This window comes from Physella acuta, unplaced genomic scaffold (assembly GCF_028476545.2).
Source record: "Physella acuta isolate Inbredline_101_S28 unplaced genomic scaffold, ASM2847654v3 ptg001262l, whole genome shotgun sequence".
NCBI classification, from domain to species: domain Eukaryota; kingdom Metazoa; phylum Mollusca; class Gastropoda; family Physidae; genus Physella; species Physella acuta.
Genome location: NW_026732777.1, coordinates 64,919 through 86,866, shown reverse-complemented (window position 1 = coordinate 86,866; position 21,948 = coordinate 64,919). Strand labels below are relative to the sequence as shown.

General features: G+C 32.6%; 1 protein-coding gene across 1 annotated transcript in view; it reads right to left on the bottom strand.

Moving 5' to 3' along the window:
• Positions 1-20,480, bottom strand: part of LOC131957751 (neurobeachin-like protein 1) — a 52,505-nt gene extending 32,025 nt beyond the window's left edge. Inside the window, exons 1-32 of the mRNA XM_059322513.1 lie at positions 20,338-20,480; positions 18,422-18,513; positions 17,780-17,941; positions 17,513-17,594; positions 16,312-16,439; positions 15,960-16,033; positions 15,556-15,638; positions 14,999-15,175; positions 14,307-14,406; positions 13,949-14,055; positions 13,586-13,669; positions 13,231-13,329; positions 12,658-12,765; positions 12,218-12,353; positions 11,898-12,001; positions 11,655-11,756; positions 11,207-11,346; positions 10,776-10,908; positions 10,000-10,122; positions 9,572-9,700; positions 8,899-9,064; positions 8,636-8,718; positions 8,223-8,312; positions 7,710-7,884; positions 7,181-7,314; positions 6,374-6,539; positions 6,007-6,109; positions 5,033-5,186; positions 4,258-4,419; positions 3,377-3,536; positions 2,563-2,651; positions 375-807 (exon numbers count right to left, since the gene is read on the bottom strand). Of these exons, the coding sequence (XP_059178496.1) occupies positions 375-807; positions 2,563-2,651; positions 3,377-3,536; positions 4,258-4,419; positions 5,033-5,186; positions 6,007-6,109; positions 6,374-6,539; positions 7,181-7,314; positions 7,710-7,884; positions 8,223-8,312; positions 8,636-8,718; positions 8,899-9,064; positions 9,572-9,700; positions 10,000-10,122; positions 10,776-10,908; positions 11,207-11,346; positions 11,655-11,756; positions 11,898-12,001; positions 12,218-12,353; positions 12,658-12,765; positions 13,231-13,329; positions 13,586-13,669; positions 13,949-14,055; positions 14,307-14,406; positions 14,999-15,175; positions 15,556-15,638; positions 15,960-16,033; positions 16,312-16,439; positions 17,513-17,594; positions 17,780-17,941; positions 18,422-18,513; positions 20,338-20,397 (4,138 nt within the window). The 5' untranslated portion in view covers positions 20,398-20,480. The remainder of the gene's footprint in view (positions 1-374; positions 808-2,562; positions 2,652-3,376; positions 3,537-4,257; positions 4,420-5,032; positions 5,187-6,006; positions 6,110-6,373; positions 6,540-7,180; positions 7,315-7,709; positions 7,885-8,222; positions 8,313-8,635; positions 8,719-8,898; positions 9,065-9,571; positions 9,701-9,999; positions 10,123-10,775; positions 10,909-11,206; positions 11,347-11,654; positions 11,757-11,897; positions 12,002-12,217; positions 12,354-12,657; positions 12,766-13,230; positions 13,330-13,585; positions 13,670-13,948; positions 14,056-14,306; positions 14,407-14,998; positions 15,176-15,555; positions 15,639-15,959; positions 16,034-16,311; positions 16,440-17,512; positions 17,595-17,779; positions 17,942-18,421; positions 18,514-20,337) is intronic.
• Between the last annotated feature and the right edge of the window lie 1,468 nt (positions 20,481-21,948).

Below are 21,948 nucleotides of genomic sequence, written 5' to 3'. Positions count from 1 at the left end.
TGACAATATTTACACAAACAGAAACTACACAGTAAGATTAAAACAGCTACCTATTGTATCTAGTTAAGCACTATATAAGTGTGACAATATTTATACAAACAGAAACTACACAGTAAGACTAAAACAGCTACCTATTGTATCTAGTTAAGCACTATATAAGTGTGAAAATATTTATACAAACAGAAACTACACAGTAAGACTAAAACAGCTACCTATTGTATCTAGTTAAGCACTATATAAGTGTGACAATATTTATACAAACAGAAACTACACAGTAAGACTAAAATAGCTACCTATTGTATCTAGTTAAGCACTATATAAGTGTGACAATATTTATGCAAACAGAAACTATACAAAAAGACTAAAACAGCTACCTATTGTATCTGGTGAAGCACTGTTATTCTGATCAGGGCTGAAAGACTCTGGAAGAACTGGAAGAGATGTGTTCGGAATGTTAAGTTCTGTTGAAGAAACTTCTGAGATGGCATCTGGGGCGGTGGGGTCAGCAGACTCGCACGACCTGATGGTGGCTGTCACTGACGTCGTGTCGTATGCTGACGAGGAAGAGATGGATGACGAGTGGGAGAGATGCGGGCGAAAACCTGGCATGTTCTGTGTACCAGAGTCTTCGCTGATGTTGCTGGCGCTGCCCTTGATGGTGCTGTTGGGGAGAGTGGTAGCGGCGCCAACCAAGCTGAAGGCGCGTCTCCTTTCTAGTGCTAGAAGTCTTGTGATGTTCTCCTGCCAACCAAGTTGTTTGGCAAATCCTTTTGTGGAGCCAGACTTGGAGACAATAATGGCCAAAAGCTGTGAAGGGTGATTGAAAAACAAGGTTAATGGAACAAAACCAAAATATATGTTTAACAGATGCAGGTTAATTAAAAACTTGAAGTCTAACAGAGTAAATTTTAAATGTCCAAGTACTGATGGTAAATAAAAAAATGCTACGGTTTAACAGAACAAATTTTTAAAAATTAGCTATGTTTTTTTTATGAGAATATACTAACAGAACAGTGAAAGTGGAAGCAGGTTTAACAGAACAAATTAAAACAAGGTAATTAAAAAGTCTAGTGACAATTTTAGCGCAATTTCCTTATGTTATCTAAAAATAGCTCTGTCGTAGTGTAAATCAAGAGCAGGGTTAGTAAAACCATTGGTTAAAATACATGTTTTATTTACAATAGAGTTACATGACTAAAAACCATTGCGCGCCTAGCTACTGAACGTGATGACGCAGCCATTGAACGTGATGGCGCAGCTATTGAACGTGATGACGCGTGTGGTGTGGTTGGATAAACATGCCTACTAATTCGGTCCAAATTTTAATTAATTCAAAAATTTTTTTGTGACCGAACGAAAGGATATTTTTGAAAACTTTCTTCGGCAATATTGTTCTAAATTATGGCAGGAATCGATTGGTAAATTTTCAAGTCGCTAAGTGGTCTGGTTGCCGAGATAAGGGTAAAAAACTGCATTTTTTTGAGGTTTTTTGGCTTTTCCGGGAAATCCATGAAAGAAACCCGGAATTTTTTTGGCCCACTATCATCCTGGTAACTTGCTTAACATAATTGCTTTTAGAACTAGTCCTCGATATTGCTTCGTTGAGGAGGAGATACGACTTAAAGCTGTGGACACACATTCATACATCCAGAAATGACGGGTTAATAAACGCAATTCTCCAGAATGGAAATTGCGCTAAAAATTAGCTATGTTTTTTTCTGAGAATATACTAACAGAACAGTGAAAGTGGAAGCAGGTTTAACAGAACAAATTAAAACAAGGTAATTAAAAAGTCTAGTGACAATTTTAGCGCAATTTCCTTATGTTATCTAAAAATAGCTCTGTCGTAGTGTAAATCAAGAGCATGGTTAGTAAAACCATTGGTTAAAATACATGTTTTATTTACAATAGAGTTACATGACTAAAAACCATTGCGCGCCTAGCTACTGAACGTGATGACGCAGCCATTGAACGTGATGGCGCAGCTATTGAACGTGATGACGCGTGTGGTGTGGTTGGATAAACATGCCTACTAATTCGGTCCAAATTTTAATTAATTCAAAAATTTTTTTGTGACCGAACGAAAGGATATTTTTGAAAACTTTCTTCGGCAATATTGTTCTAAATTATGGCAGGAATCGATTGGTAAATTTTCAAGTCGCTAAGTGGTCTGGTTGCCGAGATAAGGGTAAAAAACTGCATTTTTTTGAGGTTTTTTGGCTTTTCCGGGAAATCCATGAAAGAAACCCGGAATTTTTTTGGCCCACTATCATCCTGGTAACTTGCTTAACATAATTGCTTTTAGAACTAGTCCTCGATATTGCTTCGTTGAGGAGGAGATACGACTTAAAGCTGTGGACACACATTCATACATCCAGAAATGACGGGTTAATAAACGCAATTCTCCAGAATGGAAATTGCGCTAAAAATTAGCTATGTTTTTTTCTGAGAATATACTAACAGAACAGTAAAAAAGGAAGCAGTAATGAGAAATATGAATATTTGCCACTAGAGTCTTTAAGTTTATTTCAGGGGTAACTTATCAAAACTTTCTTAACTTACCTGTCTGCTGGCCTCTGATTTAATATCTAGACCACAGCTGTGTACCAGGCCTAAGATAGCCAGCACAGCACTGTAGGTCTGGGGGGTTTCTGGAATAACAAAGGAACAAACTGTTACCACTGGTCCAGTTGGGGAATATAGCAGGTCAACTGGTTGGTAACTACTGGTTGACCTTCAGCCACTATCAGTGGTGATGACATCAAATGGTTAATCGTGATGATAACTAATCTAGAACTAGACTTGTGTTGGGATGACCTTTAGCGTAATTTTTTATTCTAGTAATATATATACCAGGGGTCTCCAAACTTTTCAGACCGAGGGCCACATTAACTATCAAATTTCAGTTTGGGGGCCAGTTTCTTCCAGGCATGGCTTTGATTTCTCTGGGCAAAGTTCCTCAACTATCAACAACAAACGATTTTTCTTTAGACAAAAAGATCTCCGCGGGCCGGATGAGAGGACTTCGCGGGCCGCATCCGGCCCGCGGGCCGTAGTTTGGAGACCCCTGATATATACCATTCATATTTTAACATAACCACCCATTGTTTTCCCAGTGTCAGTTGATCTAAATAAAACCTAATCAAACACTGATTCATTAACTACTACCACAAAATTACACACCCCCCCCCCCCCCCTTTCACTTGCTACTGAGTTTATAATATAATAGAATATAAATACACACAGGTGTAGAAAATGACAACATAAATGTACACACTACAGATGTAATACCTGTACTAAGTGAAAGAATATACAATGTACACACTACAGGTATACCGAGTAGCAGTTTAAAATTCACACATGACAGGTGTATTACCTGTAAATGATACTTGTTCTATGAAACGTTTGATCATGGGGGCTGAGATATCATATGCCATCATAAGGTTGACCAGGCCCCAGTGACCAATGTCTGCCAACCTTAAACGAGCTTTGGATTTTTCATACACTTTATCTGTTTTCAGTAGGATGTGCAGAATCTGTTGATGTTCAATAAACAGGGATACAAATAATGTGAAGAAAAAGAAAGTCATTGTATTTTTTTTATAGTATTTTTCAAAAGTAGTGTCCACTTGCAAAACCTATTTACATTAGATTGATTTTGTATTTTTTTTTTTTTCTTCAAATCATCAAGGTAGTTAATTTTAAGATTTAAAAACAATATCTACTGGTAAAAGGTGAGCTTTAAGATATATTGATTTGAAAATTGAAAAAAACAAAATACTGTGAACTGACACCCAAATTATATAATTAAAAAAAAAAGCCAGGTTTTGTAAGGGGAATTCCTGAAATGTGGAATAGCATGGTTGAGTGTTACAGCATGTAAATGCCAGACTACATGTCTAGAGTTCAGGCCCTAGTCTGAGTCCAGCTGCCTTTCCTGAGTCTACCCTTCTTTTATAGGTAACTAAGCCAAATCAGCTTAAATAAGGGAGTCTGGGTTTTAATGATGCCCATACTTTTCCTACATGTTCCAAAGTTTCAAATGCACTTCACTTTATCCGTCCAAACAGACTTAAGGGTTTCAAAGTGTGTTTAAAATAATACAGCATGTAGCAGTTCCTGAGTTCCAGTTCTGGTCATGGCACAACTTGGATCATTCACAAAATCTTGGTGTCCACTTATCTAATATACACTCCTAACACTTTTACACCAAACATAAGAAAATATTTCTCACTAGATTGTTACTTCTCAACTCACCTTAACAACCTTCTCATAGAAAATGATGGGCTGGTTTTGGTAGGTCAACAGCTTGTAAAACATTTCCGCCTGGTCTGGTTCATACAGCAGTAGAACCAGCTGGTCCTGTTTCCTGCTGCGACTCTCTAGTAGTGAGATCAGAAGGTCCATGGCTTCTAGCAGCTGGAAGGGAAACATAGGGTTATGTAAACAAGGGAGGGGTCAGGTAAACAAGAGAGGGGTCAGATGAACAGGGTTCAGGTGAACAGAGGAGGGGTCAGGTGAACAAAGGAGGGGTCAGGTAAACAAGGGGTCAGGTGTACAAACAAGGGGTCAGGTGAACAAAGGAGGGATCGGGTGATCAAAGGAGGGTCAGGTGAACAAAGGGGGGGGGGGGGTCAGGTGAACAAAGGAGGGGTCAGGTGAACAAAGGAGGGTTCAGGTAAACAAAGCAGAGGTCAGGTGAATAAAGGAGAGGTCAGGTGAATAAAGGGGAGGTCAGGTGAACTAGGTCAGATAAACAATGGGGAGGTCAGGTGAACAAAGGGGAGGTCAGGTAAATTAGGTCAGGTAAATTAGGTCAGGTAAACTAGGTCAGGTAAACAAAGGGGAGGTCAGATAAACAATGAGGAGGTCAGGTAAACAAAACAAATATTTTTAAAAGTTTCTGTTAGTGAATATTTGGTTTGATCTGATAGAAGCTAACAAAAAAATAGATAACTTATTTGCTTTAAAATTTCCATACTTTTTATCTATTACTTTTTAACATCCTACAAAAAGTTTTTATTGTTTATACCAGTGTAGGCTGTTTGACAGCCAATAGAAAGCCCATAAGCTGGTTCAGTTCCTCTGCTCTGATGTTGTTCATGAAGTAAAATTTGATCAGCTGGAGCAAGGATACACGGATAGACTTGCTGTCCTCCTCTCCTAGACAACTCACTTCAGGAGAACTACAGAGAAAGATTTTCGTATAGATATAATCCTTAATTCTTAAACAAATAACCTAAACTCTATAACTTTAAAATGACCATACCTAAAATTTATTTTTCTTAAAATATCCGATTTCCAAAACAATCATTCCTAAGATAAATAATTCTTCATAATTCTTAGAATAAGCAATTTACAATTAAGCCTATAAGTGGATGTTACACTCTCGTTCTTAGGTATGTTGGCTCGTTTGGGCCAGGTGTAACAATTGTAAATAAACACAAACCACAAGGAGAATCTGTATCATGGGTGTATAATTATCATCAATCACAAGAACACATGACAAGAAGAAAAACTGACGAGTATGTACACGATGTTGACAGTACATGATGTTGACGCCACACCACATTGTTTCATACACTGCCCCGTTCACACTTTGTCCTGCTAGCACACCACTTTCAAGGGGAGGCTACTCTCACACACACTCTCTCAGTGCCTAAACATTTTTGTTATAGACAATCCACCTCACAGTGGATTATTAAAAAAAAAACAACCCCAAATAAAGCTCCCTTTTCAGACCTAATGATCCACAGGGAAGAGAAGTAGAGTTCACGTTAACTAACCTCTACATATAAGAGGTGGAAAGGTCAGCACTATGTCCAGTCTCTTTTTAGGATTATGTTAGAGCAGGATATTCACTTTCAATGTTTTTTATTGAATAAAACTAAGCTAAGCTTAATCTAAATTGTAACTTTTAGCAGGTAAGTGTTTCATTTTGGTCCCAGTTATTAAGAGACCAGTGATTGGATGGATAAAGACCGCAGTAGTGTAAAGAACACAAACCTGTAATATGCTCTGATGACATCAAGAAAAAACTGGACACCATATTTCTTTCTGAAGTACTTGCGATCATCTTTAATAATTGTGTTTATGTACTGTATATGTCCTAGTGAGCAAAAGGAAAACAGAACTGCATTTAGAATATTTGAAACAGAAGCTGCAAAACAGTATTAAAAACATAGGGTTTTTAAAAATAAATGTTTATCATAAATTGCTCAAAACATGATGCAATGAGGTTGTGTTTTATTTAAAATTTTTAAACTATAAATAGAAAATAATACCAGAAAATAGAAAATGGTATCTTAAGTCAGAAAAAAAAATTCCAACAACGAGAAAATTTGCAGTTAAAGTAAGAGGTAAGTTTGCCTACCAATTCTAACAGCAAAATAGGTTTGACTCCATAGAGAGAAATCAAAGAGGATGTAGTGGTAAATGTGCTGCAGCAGAGTGGACTTCTGATTAGATCCATCATTGCAGTCTTCATGTAGGTACTGTACTGACATCAGCACTGTCACATCCATCATGTCTTTGGGGACCTGAGGGCATAACAAAATATTACGATATTAGCACTGTCACATCCATCATGTCTTTTGGGACCTGAGGGCATAACAAAATATTACGATATTAGCACTCTTACATCCATTATCTTAGGGGACCTGATGGCATAACAAAATATTATGATATTAGCAATCTTACATCTATGAGCTTTGGGGACTTGATGATATGAAAAAAATATTGTGATATTAGCATTGTTGCATCCATTATGTTTGGGGACCTGATAGCATAAAAAATATTGTGATATTAGCACTGTTACAACAATTATCTTTAGGGACCTGATGGCATAAAAAAATATTGTGATATTAGCACTGTTACATCTATTATCTTTGGGGACCTGAAGGCTTAAAAAGCACAATACCAGTGTAAGACAAAATTGAGTGAAGTAAATTATGTCAGTTTTTATGGCCTTGGAATTCAGAGGTGTGTTATTATCAAAGTGCCTACAAATATTTACTTTTTACCAAATATATGATGTACTAAAAACCATTGTGGTCTAGTATTTTGATCTATGATAAGACAGGTAATGAAAAAAATGCTCAGTACATGATTACTAAGAACAGCTTTATGTTATAATTTAAATTTAACTTGAAAAATCACTTTTCAGAAAAATCTGGCCAACCTTTTGCATCAACATCCCAAGTGTTGATGCACAATGGGCCCTGACAAAGTTGTCTTTGTTCACAGATTTCCCCTTGAGGATGTGTCTGACCATGGTGATAAAAGCTGCCAGTTGGTTGTGTTCCAGTTTCAACTCTGAAATTAAAGATTTTTTTAAAAGTTGGACAATATACATCAGCAAAAATGGTCAATTGTATAATTAGACACAATAATCATAGGCTTCATAGATGTAGTATATAAAAGTACTTAAAATAATTTTATTTACAGCTGTGTTAATATGGAATGAACTTTGAACCAATACATTTAAAATAAAAAAAATTTTAAACTTACAATAACAAACAAATTACTTCTTTACATTTAATTCATTCATAGCAAAGAATAATAATCTATGCTTTAATCAAATACATATTTTATGAATAAACCATAAGTTTCAAATCCAAAATCATTTCACAAGAGAAAATGACATTTTAGATCAGGTACCTTTGGAAAATAAAATATTTAAAATTAATAGTTGAATAATGAAATAAAACCTGATGAAACTGAAGCTCTGGAGTCAACAACTGCCCACTCATCCAGGTCCAGCTCCTCAGCCTCTAACTTTGACGGGGAACTGGGACTCTCCTCTGGCCACTCTAGCAAGGACTGATCCAACATCTCCAGCAGGGGGAATAACACTTGGATCCCTCCAATACAGTTGATCACATCCTGAGGGCAGATTATTCAATATTTTATTCATTTAATTAAATAGTTTAAATTATGATCGATGGCAAAAAAATAACATCTTTTTCTTTAACAAAAGCATAATTAACTTCGACAAAAAATAAGTTATCGTTCTTTAGAAAGGAAAACAGTTTAAAATTTATGCCTAACTAAAAAAAAAATTTGACTTAAAAATAGGACTCTTAAATGTGATTAAAAAATTATTTTAAACTATTTTTTATGCTAATAAGTGCATGACACACTCGGCAACTCCACTCAGAAAATTGATCTATGCTAAAAAATAAACAATCTAGGACTTCCTTAAGCTAGAGCACAGAGCTTACCTTCAGGTCCCAGTTTATACACTTGTTTCCTGAGAAAATCCCATTGTTTTGAAAAGGTGAAAGGTCAGCACAAATATTTCCTTTACAAGCCTACAAAAATAATAATGAAGAAAAAAAAAAAGTAAAAAAACAACTTTTTAGATTATTAAGTAAAGTAATGTATAGTACTTTAAACTCTCCACTTGAGTAATACAAATATTAATACAAGTTTGTTTCTCTTAAGTTTAATCATTACCCTTAATCAAACTATAACGATAATCCTGATGTGATACATTTAAGCCTACAGTACCAACAAAATAAATGTATTAAAAGTAAGCAATGAAACTTAACATTTAAAACAAGGTGTAACCTTGAACTGATTAACACTGAATCAATGAAAAAAAAGGTTCACTGCAGATATATTTTGTATATACCTTAGCACTGTATCTGGCAAAGAGTTTTGTAGGTAGGTCGGCTATAGCTGCTTCACTGGAAAAACTGAACAGTGAGTTGGTACCTGATGGTCAAGGTTATAAAACAACAAGTTAAAACTTGAAATATTAACAGTTTAATAGAAAAAAAAAAGAGTTTGGACATTGACAATGAGATCTGCGGTGAGCTTCAAGCTAGCTTAATAGCTGTGAATGATGTAAAACTGTAACACACAGGTGTTATAAAGTGGAAATTAAGAACTGACCAGTGTTGTTTAATGCCTTGACATGCTCAGAGGTGAGTACATCATGGAAGACACAGATGGACTCCAGCTGACCATAGAGACAAGTAGCTGGACCCCAGGTCTCTTCCTGTGTGCCGATTGTCTGTGAGTTCAGGTTGGTGCCTTGAGTGGGAATATCTGTGCCACGCTTTTAAAAATAAAAATAGTTTAAATTGTCAGAAACTTCTATTTCATTTTTGCTTTGAAGAGTGGGAGTTTGCATTATCATGATAATATTTTAAATCTTTTGTTAATCAAAGCAGTGAAATGCCTAATTAATAAGATTTATACTAATAAAATCATAGGGAAGAGTAGAAATAAATGTATTAATTTAAAATATACACATAAATACATCCTCATTAATAACTTAACCATTAATATTTTCAATCGTAATTTTAAAAATCTATTTTTGGATGAGAAGCTATTGTGTTTTTTCCATCATTTGATAAAGTTTATATATTTTGTATGCTTAGTGAATTTAAAAAGAACTTACACTGTCCTATTTTGACATGTAACTTTTAGTATGAAGAAAACTAATTGACTAAAAAATTTGCAATAAGTTTATGCACTGAATGTGTATGAAAGTGCAATATTTTTAGTAATACAACGTCTAACAAATATAAAGTAATGAGAAGCTTAAAGTTGATGAGCTTACAGAGAATGAGAACATTGCCTTTAGTGGTGAGACTTTCTTGGGCTCAGTGGGGTTGTACACTTGTATTTCACTGATGCTCTCTTTTCTTGTCCTTATGTCAGGCGACCCAACGTTGCAGATGTTGAATGGCTAAATCAGATACATTTCATTATTCAAAGTATATCTTCAATAAATAAAAAAATATTAATATTTAATTACACTTTTTAAAAATATATAAAAAATTCATCATGAAAAAAAGTAATTTAATTAAGTCATTAAAAAAACCCAAACCATATGTTAGGAAATTAAAACACTTTCAATAATTTAAATAATAGTGTGAAACATTTTTATAGAAATTTTTTCTTACATTTTACATTTTTTCTTAAATTTACACGTTCACTGAGATAATTACAGTTATAGCTTTAAAGGTAAAGAATTTGACAAATTACCTCAGATAAGTTTGGAAACTTAAGGGTGGTATTGGCCCTCACAACACCATCTATATAGACATGAACCTGTCCTGGGCTGTTGGAGAACCTGCGTCCAGCGACATGGACCACACAAACAGAATGCTGAAACAACATTTGTTTTATATCAGTGTACATAGTAAACAGTCAACATTGGGTTTGTAGCTCTCAATAGTGAAATGTTTATAACTGGTCTTGATAATACTAAGTATAGTTTTGTTTTTAGATCTATATGTCTAACAAAGTTCTAACGGTTCTATAGAAATGATTTATGTTTACAGAACAATTATTGCAGACCCTCCCAGATTTCACTACATAACTGGATGAAGTTAAATTTAAGCACCAGAAAGCAACCATAATTAAGTCTCAAGTTCATATCTGGGTTCAACAGAAAGTCCCTGAGTCTTCCAAGCATTGAGGGGTACTTAGGGAAAGTAAAAATAGCTGGGCATAGTGCTGACCATGCTATCCTTTATATGCCAAGGTCACAAAAACAGGTGAGGTCTAATTGACTTGCCCCATTGACCATCAGGTTCAAAAAGAGAACTTTACTTTTACACAACCAGAATCAAAATGCAATATATTTAAATGTTCTACCATTTGAACAAGCTAAAAGAAACTGTCATGGATATACCACAACAAATTCTGAAAATAAAAAAATCTACTGCGGTTCCTTAATGACCCCCCCCCCCCCCCCCCCCACCCAGAGTTTACAGGATGATTGATTGGATAAAAGAAGTTCACCAAAACAAACTAACCCACAGTCCATCATCCAATACTACACTGTTGACTGTGAAGGAGCAGTATTCTTTTTTACTAAATGTGGCAACAGTCAGCTTGAGGTCAGGGGTGATGAATGCCTCAAACCCATTGCTTCCATTGCAGCTAAAGCTTGTAAACAAAACAAGGTAAAATAAATTAAACTTCAAACAAAGAAGAGCTCTTAAAAAAAAAGAGTTCTTTATTTTTTTAAAAAGGCAGTTAAATTCTTCATTAAAAGTGATTTATAATTGCAAATATAATACAGTAAAAATGAAATGTGAAGATTTAATTTTTGATTATCAAAGTTAAAATAAAAAGATAATGTAATCATTTATGGTGTTTAGAGGCACATAACAAATACAAGAAGACAAAAAGAGTTTGTTTTAATAATCAAGAAATTCAAAAAGAAAATTCTTACAATTCTTACCTATAAAGAATGCGCCTGTATGAAGCTGTTGTCCTGAGGTTAGGGACATTATCAAGGCTTGGGCTTGGCTCTAAGCACATCAAAGTAAAAAAGGAAAAGGCTGCACCAGGCCACTTCCGAGTCCCTGGTAAATTGATTGCCTAGAATCAAAGTAAAAAAACACTTTATTAAAAATTTGACAAATTATTGAGAATTTTAATAATGAATGGTTTCTAAAAAATAATAGTCAATAAATAAGATGAAAGCATTATATCTGTAAGGTTCTATAAGTCAATAATATATTGATTGATTTTTTATGACTATATACATCTTATAGAATTATTAAATGTGTAAGGTAAAAAACATTGCATCAGAAAGGTTTAGAATGTGAAAGAAAGGAGATATTTAGAATTTAATTAACATATATATTATGGAAAATTATAATAAATATATGAGATAAAACCATTACATCAGAAAGGTTCTGAATGTCAAAGAAATGAAGTGGACCACAGATCCCGTCTCGTCTTGCCATAGTGGAGATGGCCCTCATTAGCCGTGTCGTGTATGGGTACTGAAAAAGACAAACGTTACATTGCTCAGACAGCACGAAGAAACTAAAACTCATAATATTTTTTTATTTATAATTTGTTTTCAGTATTGTTTTAATATTGATCATAAATGGAAAATATTAATCCATTGATAATTATCAAACCTGTTTTTTATCTTCTCCAGGTTTCATAAGACAGATTAAACTTTTTAATTCACCAGCTGATATTGATAGGTTACCCAGCCTCTCCAAAATATAAATTAAATGGCCTGCAAAAGAAAATATATATGAATCAGAGTAAAAAAAAGTTTTCATTAACGTATTTTTAAAATAAAAAAACAAACAAACAATGTTGCAGTAATAAAAAAAAAAAACCCAACCAAATCATTTGAACAGTAAAACGTTTTAATTCTCCAAAAAATTCAAATAATTCTATTAATATTTTCAATGCATACATATACATATTGTGCTATTGGTTTACCTACCCACAGTTTTAAACTGCAGCTTGCTATGCTCTGATAAAACTGATATGACTACACCAACCATTTTCCCTTTACAGCAAGCCATGCGGTTGCCATAGCTCTCTGTACACAACTTTTTCATTTCTTCACTCAACCACACCTAAAGTAGATTTTTAAAACAGTTATTTAGGTACTAACAATTTACAAGACTAATATTGTGGTTCATTTAAATTATACTTGAGACTAATATTATTTGAAAAAGAAATTTAAAGAAAAATAGTGCAATATAAAAAGTGTGATCAAACAAAGATTTAATGAAAATGTCTATGTTAATAGTATTAGTTCATGAAGTAATCAAGACTTTAAAAACAAAAGAAAATTATATAAGTTTTGATGCGTATATCAGACATTTCATAGGAGATGTAAAGAAATGGTTAATTAAAAAGATTAACTAGAATCCTCACCTGCATGTCATGTGATTGTATGGACTTCAACCATTCAATTAAAAACACAGCAACAGGAGCATTTCGTATAACATGAACTCTTGTATTTACATATGAACTTTCCACAACCTGCACAGATATATAATGAAATTAAACACGATGTAGAATTTTAATGATGAAAAACAATCTTTAAAAATTTGATAGTCATGAATAGGATATAAGCACAAGTTAAATCCAAGTCTATAGATTTTGCAAGTGTCTAGTACAGATCCAAGCTTAAGTACATAGGATGTCCCTGAGTCCACCCAGCTCTGATGGGTACATGACTCAAGTAAGGGAAAATTAAAGCAGTCGGGCATAGTGCTGACCATACTATCCTTTAGTATGCTGAGGTTAATGAAATAGATGAATTACTTCATTTGCCCCATGGACCACAAGGTAACAAACTCTATTCATTTACACCACTTTCTAATTTAACAGCACAGTTTGAATCTATGTAAAATTGTAATAATTAAGTTTGAGTCTCATTTATACTTTTATAAACAAAATAGTATAAAAAACCAAAACATTAAACAAAACTTCAAAAATACTCACAAAATCCAACAAGCTCATCAGAAGTTCTATTGTAGGTTGCTCGCAACCATGTAAAATTTCAAAAAATTCTTTAAACCCTACACATTTTTCAAACATGGCCTGTAAGTTGAAGAAATGGGAGGGAATCAATACTTGGAAGAAACTTTTGTTTTAATAATCTTTTTAATTTGTCATTTTGTAACTAGTTTAATTACACAAACACTGATGTAGATCTCAGCATGGTCCAGATAAATTTAATTAAGATAAAATATTTTTAATATAAAACCAAAAATTTTGAAACAAAATCATTAAATTTTATTCGGAATGTTGATGCCAATTTTAGTTTTTAAAGAACACATAATAAGTTTAAAATTACCTTTGATGCTGAAGAGCCTGTCAGCAAAGCCTGAACTGCTCTTACAACTGAACAAGCAAGAACTTGAAACTCTTTACCCTGGAGCTGTGCAATTATTTAAAGGCTCATATTAAAATTTTAAACCAGAAATTTAAAAAAAAAAAAACAAAGAGCTGCCAAAAAATAAAATAAAAAATGAATCTTAAAATGATTTTATTTTATTACTAATAATTTATTTTATGATGAATCAATGATTATAAGATAAATGTTCAACAACAAAAACTAACATCTATGTTTCTAAAATGTACTAAATTATTTTCTAATTGTATATTATAAAAATTAAAAAAACTGTAAATATAAACAAAAGTTGAAACATATCATTACTTTTGATTTTTTGATCAATGAAACTAGTGCTTCAAAAATATCATCACTGATGAGCAATGCTTGTAGTGCTAGTTTGTCCACACAATTTAACATGTCACTAATAGAATCTGTAACAAAAGATCACTAAACATTGTATTTCCAAAACAATGATACTAAATATTAAATTCTATCACCACTATTTTATCATCTTTTAGAACAAACTTGTCTAGTTAGATTCATCTAAAACAAGTTATAATATTTCAAACATCAGTTATGCAATTAACAGCTACATACATTTTGTTTTTAAAAACAGATGTGCATAGTATTGTTTTTTTTACCTTCTTGGTTCATCCCAAGGTCAAGTGTTACGGGTACTTACCTATCATTAATACAAGCATCTGATATTCTTGACCAGTAGAACATATATTTAGCATCACTTGGACATAGTTAGACAACACTTCTGGTACCTCAACCTGGCGCTTGGAAATAAATGCAAAAATTTATCAATGCCTGCAACATTTAAACCACATTAGACTAGATATTTTGTTTTCAACCCTATTCCACTTTATGCCTTATTTTGTTTAGAATGTCAGGTATACTTCTTAGATTTCTTAGCACTCATCTGCATGTACATCAACCCCCGCAGTGAACTTTCACTCTCTACAGCCTTAAACAGCTGTGTTGACTTAAAAGATTATTAATAAAAGCAAAAAAAAGCCATGCGGTACAGAAAAAATGATATTTTAGTAGTTCTTTATCTTTTTGGAGGTACCGAACCCCAATTGTTTCATATGTGCACTCAACAAACCCATCTTAATACTTCTATCATTCGCACTTGAAAAATTCAATAGTTAATCATATGAGTCTGGTGTGTCTTGACCTCGGCCAAACCCCTGAGACTGACTCGCCAAACCCCCAGGGTTCGATAAAACCCAAGCTAATAAGCACTGTTTTAAATTATTTTTCTTAAATTAACTTATTACACCACAAAACAATCTCACTGAAACCAGAAAAATTATTAGCAGCCCACATTCAATGTTTAGTGTTTTAAGCTAAAAATGATAAATGTACCTCATCTGGGCTGCAACCATGGATGGTGTGTATCATGCTAACAACGCAGCGCAGAACAATGCACTGGATTTCTATCCTTGAATCAGCTGGAACATTGGCATAGCATGCAGCTCTTCCAGACAACAAGGACAGCAGCACATCCAGTGTAGCTGGGGTGACAGTCAGTGTTGCATTACTCTGTAGAAATACATAGTTACATGCAGTTCTTGAGGAATCCAAATCACTTATTCTTGAACAATGAATTAATTTACGTCAGAAATATTAAATTTATATGAATATGAAAATTTATTTAAAATTAATAAATCTCTTATTAAATATTTACAAACCAAGAATATTAATTAAAAATAAGTGATGAAAAGCAATAATAAACTATAAAATAATGTTTCAAACAATCCATTAATTTAAAATGTGTTGAATATTAATTACATAATTAAAGAACTACAATTTAATAAAATAAATACTAAAAATACTGAATGACAGAAAACCGTAGCAATACCATATTATAACCATAAAATAATACAAATACTAGCCACATACCACTGCAATGATCAACCAACCTGAGATCCAGACATAACAGCCCCAAACATATGGAGAAGGGAAAACTGCAGCTCATATGAAAGACTAGGCTTTTGAAAACATTCTAAAGATAGAAAGCACAATTAAATTAGGCACTATCTTGATAATTTTTGTATTCAGTTTATTTTGATAAGAATTCATTAATGATAAAGAACAAAAAGTAATATTTTGTTACAAGGGTATTAGCAGAAAAATATTTCAATTTTTTTTATACATGTGTGGTATCATGAAGCATATTTTATTTTGATGCATAAGAAATGTAATACATACATTTTGATCATATATCAGTACCAGATTTTTTAAAATCAATATTAAAAAATACTTTTATAAAATAACATCAGTAATCAAAGTAACTTTGCAAATCAAAACATGAAAACAAAATTACCATGGAAAAATGGAATGACTTCATTATGCACTAATGCTGGCTTTGATAGCAATTGCTCTACATCAACTATCCACCTGCAATGTATTTTATCAGTAATATTTACTAGATACACACATTATTACTGACAAGTTCAGGTTACAAAATTACTTGGTTCTGGGACACAAATTCTTGACAAAATGTTAAAATAAAACTTATCTCTAGACACAAAATTAAGTTCAATATGTTATTTAATCACACTATTCCTTCATATGTCTGGGTCACTAAATCAAGTGAAATCTACTTCACCAGCGCTTTGGCCTGTAAGTTCCAAAAAATACTTTACTTACTCTTTATGTTATTTAATATTACATACCCTTTTAATCTTTTCCGCCAAACAAAATATGGGTCATACAAGCATTCAAAGAAATGAAGGACAATTTGAACAAAAGAGACGAATGAGCTCACTGTATTTACATCTAGTTGTTCTGTCTGACTGCATAGCTAGAGATAAACAATACAAATAGGTTTTTTAATCAACGAAATCTGTACTTAAAAACAAAAGCATTAGTTGAAACAAAACATGAATAACTGAAAGTAATTAATTTGGGTATTATATCAAATGTGCATATATATATATATATATATATATATATATATATATATATATGTATATATATATATATACATATATGTATATATATATATATACATATATGTATATATATATATATACATATATATATATATATATATATATATATATATATATATATATATATATATATATATATATAAAATTTATTTTAAACCTATATATATAATTCTCTTCTCCATAGAAAACACCAAGCTGTAAGCGCACCACCTAGCAGCCCCCTCTCTTCCTCTCTAGGCATATCACTACCACCACTACCCCCACATGGTCTGGTGAGATGTGGTTCACGCTAAATGTTTACAATTGTAGAGCCGGGTTTAGTGAGGCTATTAGGGGCAGATAATTTAGTTTGAAACCATTTTAAACTTAGGGGAGGTAACTAAGAGGAGGCTGCTTTCAGAGGGGGGGGGGTGTAGGGGGAAAGGAAGGTTTTAGTGTTTTAAAGCAAATATTTTCAGTGGCAGCATTCAAATTATGAATTAATGAAAAGTAGAAAATAAAACAACTAAATAGCGGCATATGATTCGCCGGGGGTAGGCTCTTAAGTATATATTATTAATAAAAAGAATCATTCACAAATTACATAACACAAATATGTTTAATTATTTACCCACCCCTGAAACCCATAAAATATTAATGTCCTTATAATATCACCCCTTTTATTACATAATAATCCAACTCTAACCTTAAACTAATCATCACAGTAGCGGTTAACCACCAACAATTTGCAAATGGTTACTCATCAACCAATAATCATGATGGAGTTGTCTTTAACATTCAAAGATAAAAATTAACTTAATTTGAAATAAAAATATTCACTACAGCAACTGTCTAGATCTATGTGTTCTTGATAACACTGAAAAATACAGTATTGTTATTGAATGTAGATTTAATAGTTGCATTAGTTTTGTGATGTACTTACTTTTGAAAGAATAACCTGAGTACAATGTACAGAGTGCTTTACAAAATCACAAGACGCTACCAAAACAACATTATCATAATTTCTGGAATGAACAAAAATAAAACAGTTAACAAAATAACATCATAATTCCAGAAATGTTAAAATAATAAATTTTACAACAATACAATAAAAATAAATAATCATGGTAAATTCATCTATAGTGAAAAAATGTCACATATTCAGCAGTCTGGTGTCAAAAGATATTTTTAATGAAATTAAGTTTGATACCTGCATATAATAACAAGGCACTTTAACACTGCTGCAAACAACTCCAAACTTTCCAGGTCAAAAGTTTGGATGAAATCTGCACTGCAGAAATTTGTTGCTTGGCCTAAACAATCTAGAATAGATTCTGGATGCTGAGTTAAATGAGGACTTTCATTGTAAAGGCTGCAAAATAAAACATAAATCTCTTTAAAATTTGTTTTAGATTATTCCACTTATATTTTCCAAAAACAATTACAAAGTTAACTGAATAATCTCAGTAACATCGCTGTTTTCATGCTTAAACAAGCAGATTTTAAATTTAAAATGAAGTAGTCATTTGATAATAAAAAACAAAATATGTTGTATTTTTACCAGGCAATCTTTTTATAAAGTGAATCTTTGGTTCAACAAATGAAATTGCAAATGAACACTTTTGCATGACATTTCACACTAAATAATAACTCTAGTATTATTAAGCTAATGTGGTTATATTTATGAGGGCTGTTATTAAGAAGCTTAACGTTGATAAAAATTATATTAAGAGTTTCCTAAGTATACTAATTACACTGTGTGGATAACTTTAGAATTGTATTGTTTGACTTGGTCATCTTAAATATATTTCATAAATATTCAGGGAAATTAGTAAATACAATATAAATCTACCCTTCACTCAAATGTTGAAAATCAAGGTCAAAGTAGTGGCTGTAAAAATTGATGAATTCTTTGATGTAGTCCTCTAGTGCACTCCTTTCCTTCTGTAATAGGGTACAAATATTTTAAAACACACTATTATCAATTTGATTTTAATTAACACTAATAATTGTATGGGAGTTGCCTGTGAATAAGATCATATTGTTAGCTGATTCTACCATGACCCCCTTTATGTAACAAACAACCACAAAAATAGACCTCTGCAAACACAGTGATGACAATGATTTCCAAATCCCATTCAGCCAGTTCATGACTGTTCACCTTAAAGTCCAGAGTTTGGATTTAGAGCTTGAGTCAGTAAAACATCCCTGAGATCACTCAGCTATGATGAGTATCTAGCTCGTGTAAGGGAAAGTGAAGGATGCTGGGCATAATGCTGACCACATTATCCATCACAGAAACAGGGAACTCTATTTACTATCAACTATTTCATCTGCCCCATGACAGCCAGGTTTGATGAGTTTTTTTAATTTGACTAGTCAATCACCACTATTCGGATGTGACTTATCATAGTTATTGTTTCTAAAAATATTTTTTGCTACATTCCACCTGTTTTAGTGATTCTAGTAAAACTGTTGCTGAACAGAATGTGCATGTTTCATTTTTTATATATTAGGAACTTATTTTACAGCAAAGGTATAAGGCCTCTAATTATAAAATATATGAAGGTAGGGCTAACGAACTAAACATTTCAAGTTATATTTAGTGTAGTCTGTAGGTCAGCACTAAAATAAAAACCCAAGGTATGAGGAGAAATTGTATTACTAAGAACAACTGACAATAGATGTTGTGACATAAGATGTGTAAACTAAAACTTAAAACAGCTGAAGGTAATTGAATTATGTAATGATGGGAGATGATGTATTTTGATCTTACATTAAGTCAAAAGTAACCTTAGAAATAGGTAGTGAGGTAGTGTCCCATCAGGTATAAAAATAACAAAAGACACCGTTTGGACCATTTGTTTTTTAATTATTTGTTTTAGAAATATATTTAGGCTTAAGTTTTACTGACTGTAGCTTTGAAAATACAACTGATCAAGATAATGAATAATGTCATTTTAACTAAAACAAGTACGCCTTTAGTTACAGTTACGCCAGTGGCGTCGCTAAGTCAGTTGTCACCCAGTGCTGCACAACGCACCTCATGGTGTCACCCCCCTGCCCCCCCCCCAAAAAAAATAATTATATATACATATAATATATATATAAATATATATTAAGGTCTACATATATATATATTAAGCAGGTCTAACATAGGCCTATATAATTGCCAAATGGCACCAATTTGTGTGCACATTATATTAATACACCTATTAATTCAGGTGGAAAAAGCATCGTTTTCATTGTAAATTATTACATTTTGGCATAACCCCCTTAGTATTACTTACTATTACTACTAGTAAATTCTAAAATAAAAACAGGCTTACTAATACTACTCCTTTTATACTTTATAGCCTTATAGTAGACCCACTGAACTGAATGCTAGACTATTATAATATTATATCAATATATCAGATATATATTATAATATATCTGATTTATCACTTATGACTTTTATTTTTAAAGTTATCTTTTTACTAAACTTTAGGCCCTAAACTTAGAGTCTATAATCAATCATCTCTATAACTATAGACTATTGAAATTACTCATGATGACTTATTGATATTGACTAGTGACTGTCACTATGCATGGCATGCACTAGTGATCTAGATCTAGATCTAGTCTAGTGCCTTAGCTTCACTTTTATTTACAGTCAGGCTAATTTTAAGTAATTTATAATATAATTTATAAAAATTTATATAAATCAATTTTACTGAAAGACGTATGTTATAGTAAGATCTATATCTAGATTGTGAAGTCCCATACTTTCGAAACATATAATTCCCATTTTGAATGAAGTGTTTGCTTTCGTATTTCGTCCTCCATTTGTTTCTCTAAGAAACCTTGTAGGAGAAAAAGAGGTGGATTTGTATATTAGTCAACTATGGTCACTATTTGTCAATTCCATTTTGAACCGGAAGATGTATAAAATAGCAGACATTTCCGGTTTTCTATTTATATACCTGTTGTCAGGGAATCCCCGATTTTTAATGATTGTCAATGTTGTGACTGTGATTACCGTGAGGAAATATAAGCCTATTACAAAAAAATAAAAATAAAAAAATAAATAAAAAAGATCTTAATAGCAATCTCATTTCTCAGCAAGCTGTGAAATTCAATAATAATTGAATACACACTCTACAGCCCAAAAATTACTAATGCAATAGCAAAGTGTGAGAGAAAATAATTATTAACATAATCGCTATCCCACGACTCTAATTTCTACAAGCACAGGATACAATCTATTTTCTATGTTGTACTTTAACTTTATCATTATGTAACTGTTTTTAATACAAATTAAGCGTATTTAATTGTAGTTTTATGTTTTATAAAACTTGACAACTTTTGTCTTGTCGGCCTTTTAGCTGTCGGCCTTATTTCCTGTCGGCCTTTTTTCTTGTCTGCCTTTCGTATGTGTTAGTCTGTTGTCCATGTTGGCCTTTTGCGGACACAGGTAAACGTATATGTTTTCTATATAAATTCCATTCTATCTCGTGGGGAGGGGGGGGGGGGGGAGGGGGTGAGGGGTAGACTTTTTTTGTGGGGGCTCTGCCCCCCCCCCCCCGCCCCGAAAAGATGCCTGGAAGAAATCCTGAGTGTGACGCAATTATTCAAGGCAATATATCGCCTATACAGCACGCGATAAATGTGTAAGTCAAAGTAGGCAAAATCAGTTCAGTTTGATTTAAAGGTTAATGTTAACAAATAGACCTTATTAAAATATTTGTGTGATTCGCTTACAGCATTGGACACACTAAATTCAAATGCTTACATTAGTTTTATCTTTTAACGTTACTAAAATATTATTTTATCTAGATTAATTTAAAAAATATATCCGCACTCTTTTCTAAGCTTGTTTCCTTTTTTTGGGCCTAGATGGTAGGGCTGTCATCTTATTTTTCAACCTTTTAAAACAAATATTAATCTGGCAATAGGTTATACGCGGTGTGTCCCCGTACTATAAAGTAAACATCTCAATGCTGAAGTGCATATTTAAAACGTGTCTCACGCCCCAGTTCAGTACTAAAGCAGGTAAGTTTAAGCATTTATAGTTACTAAATCTATATTATGGTTTTAGATCTAGTAGAATCTAATCCAAAAGTTAAAAGAAAAGTACTAGAATCTAAACTAGTTTTAGTTTTAGTTTAGTTAGTTTTAGTTTAGTTATTACTAAGACTAAAAATTAAAAAAAAGGAGTAAAAGTAGTAGATCTAGTACTAGTAGTAAGTAACTAAGTAAGTAGTATAGTAGTAGTAGTTAGTAGTTAGTTAGCCTATATAATATTATATTAATATATATAGTATATAGATCTATAGTATTCTAGTAGTTAGATCTAGAAATCTAGTAATAGTTAAGTTAGGCCTAGGCCTACAGTTT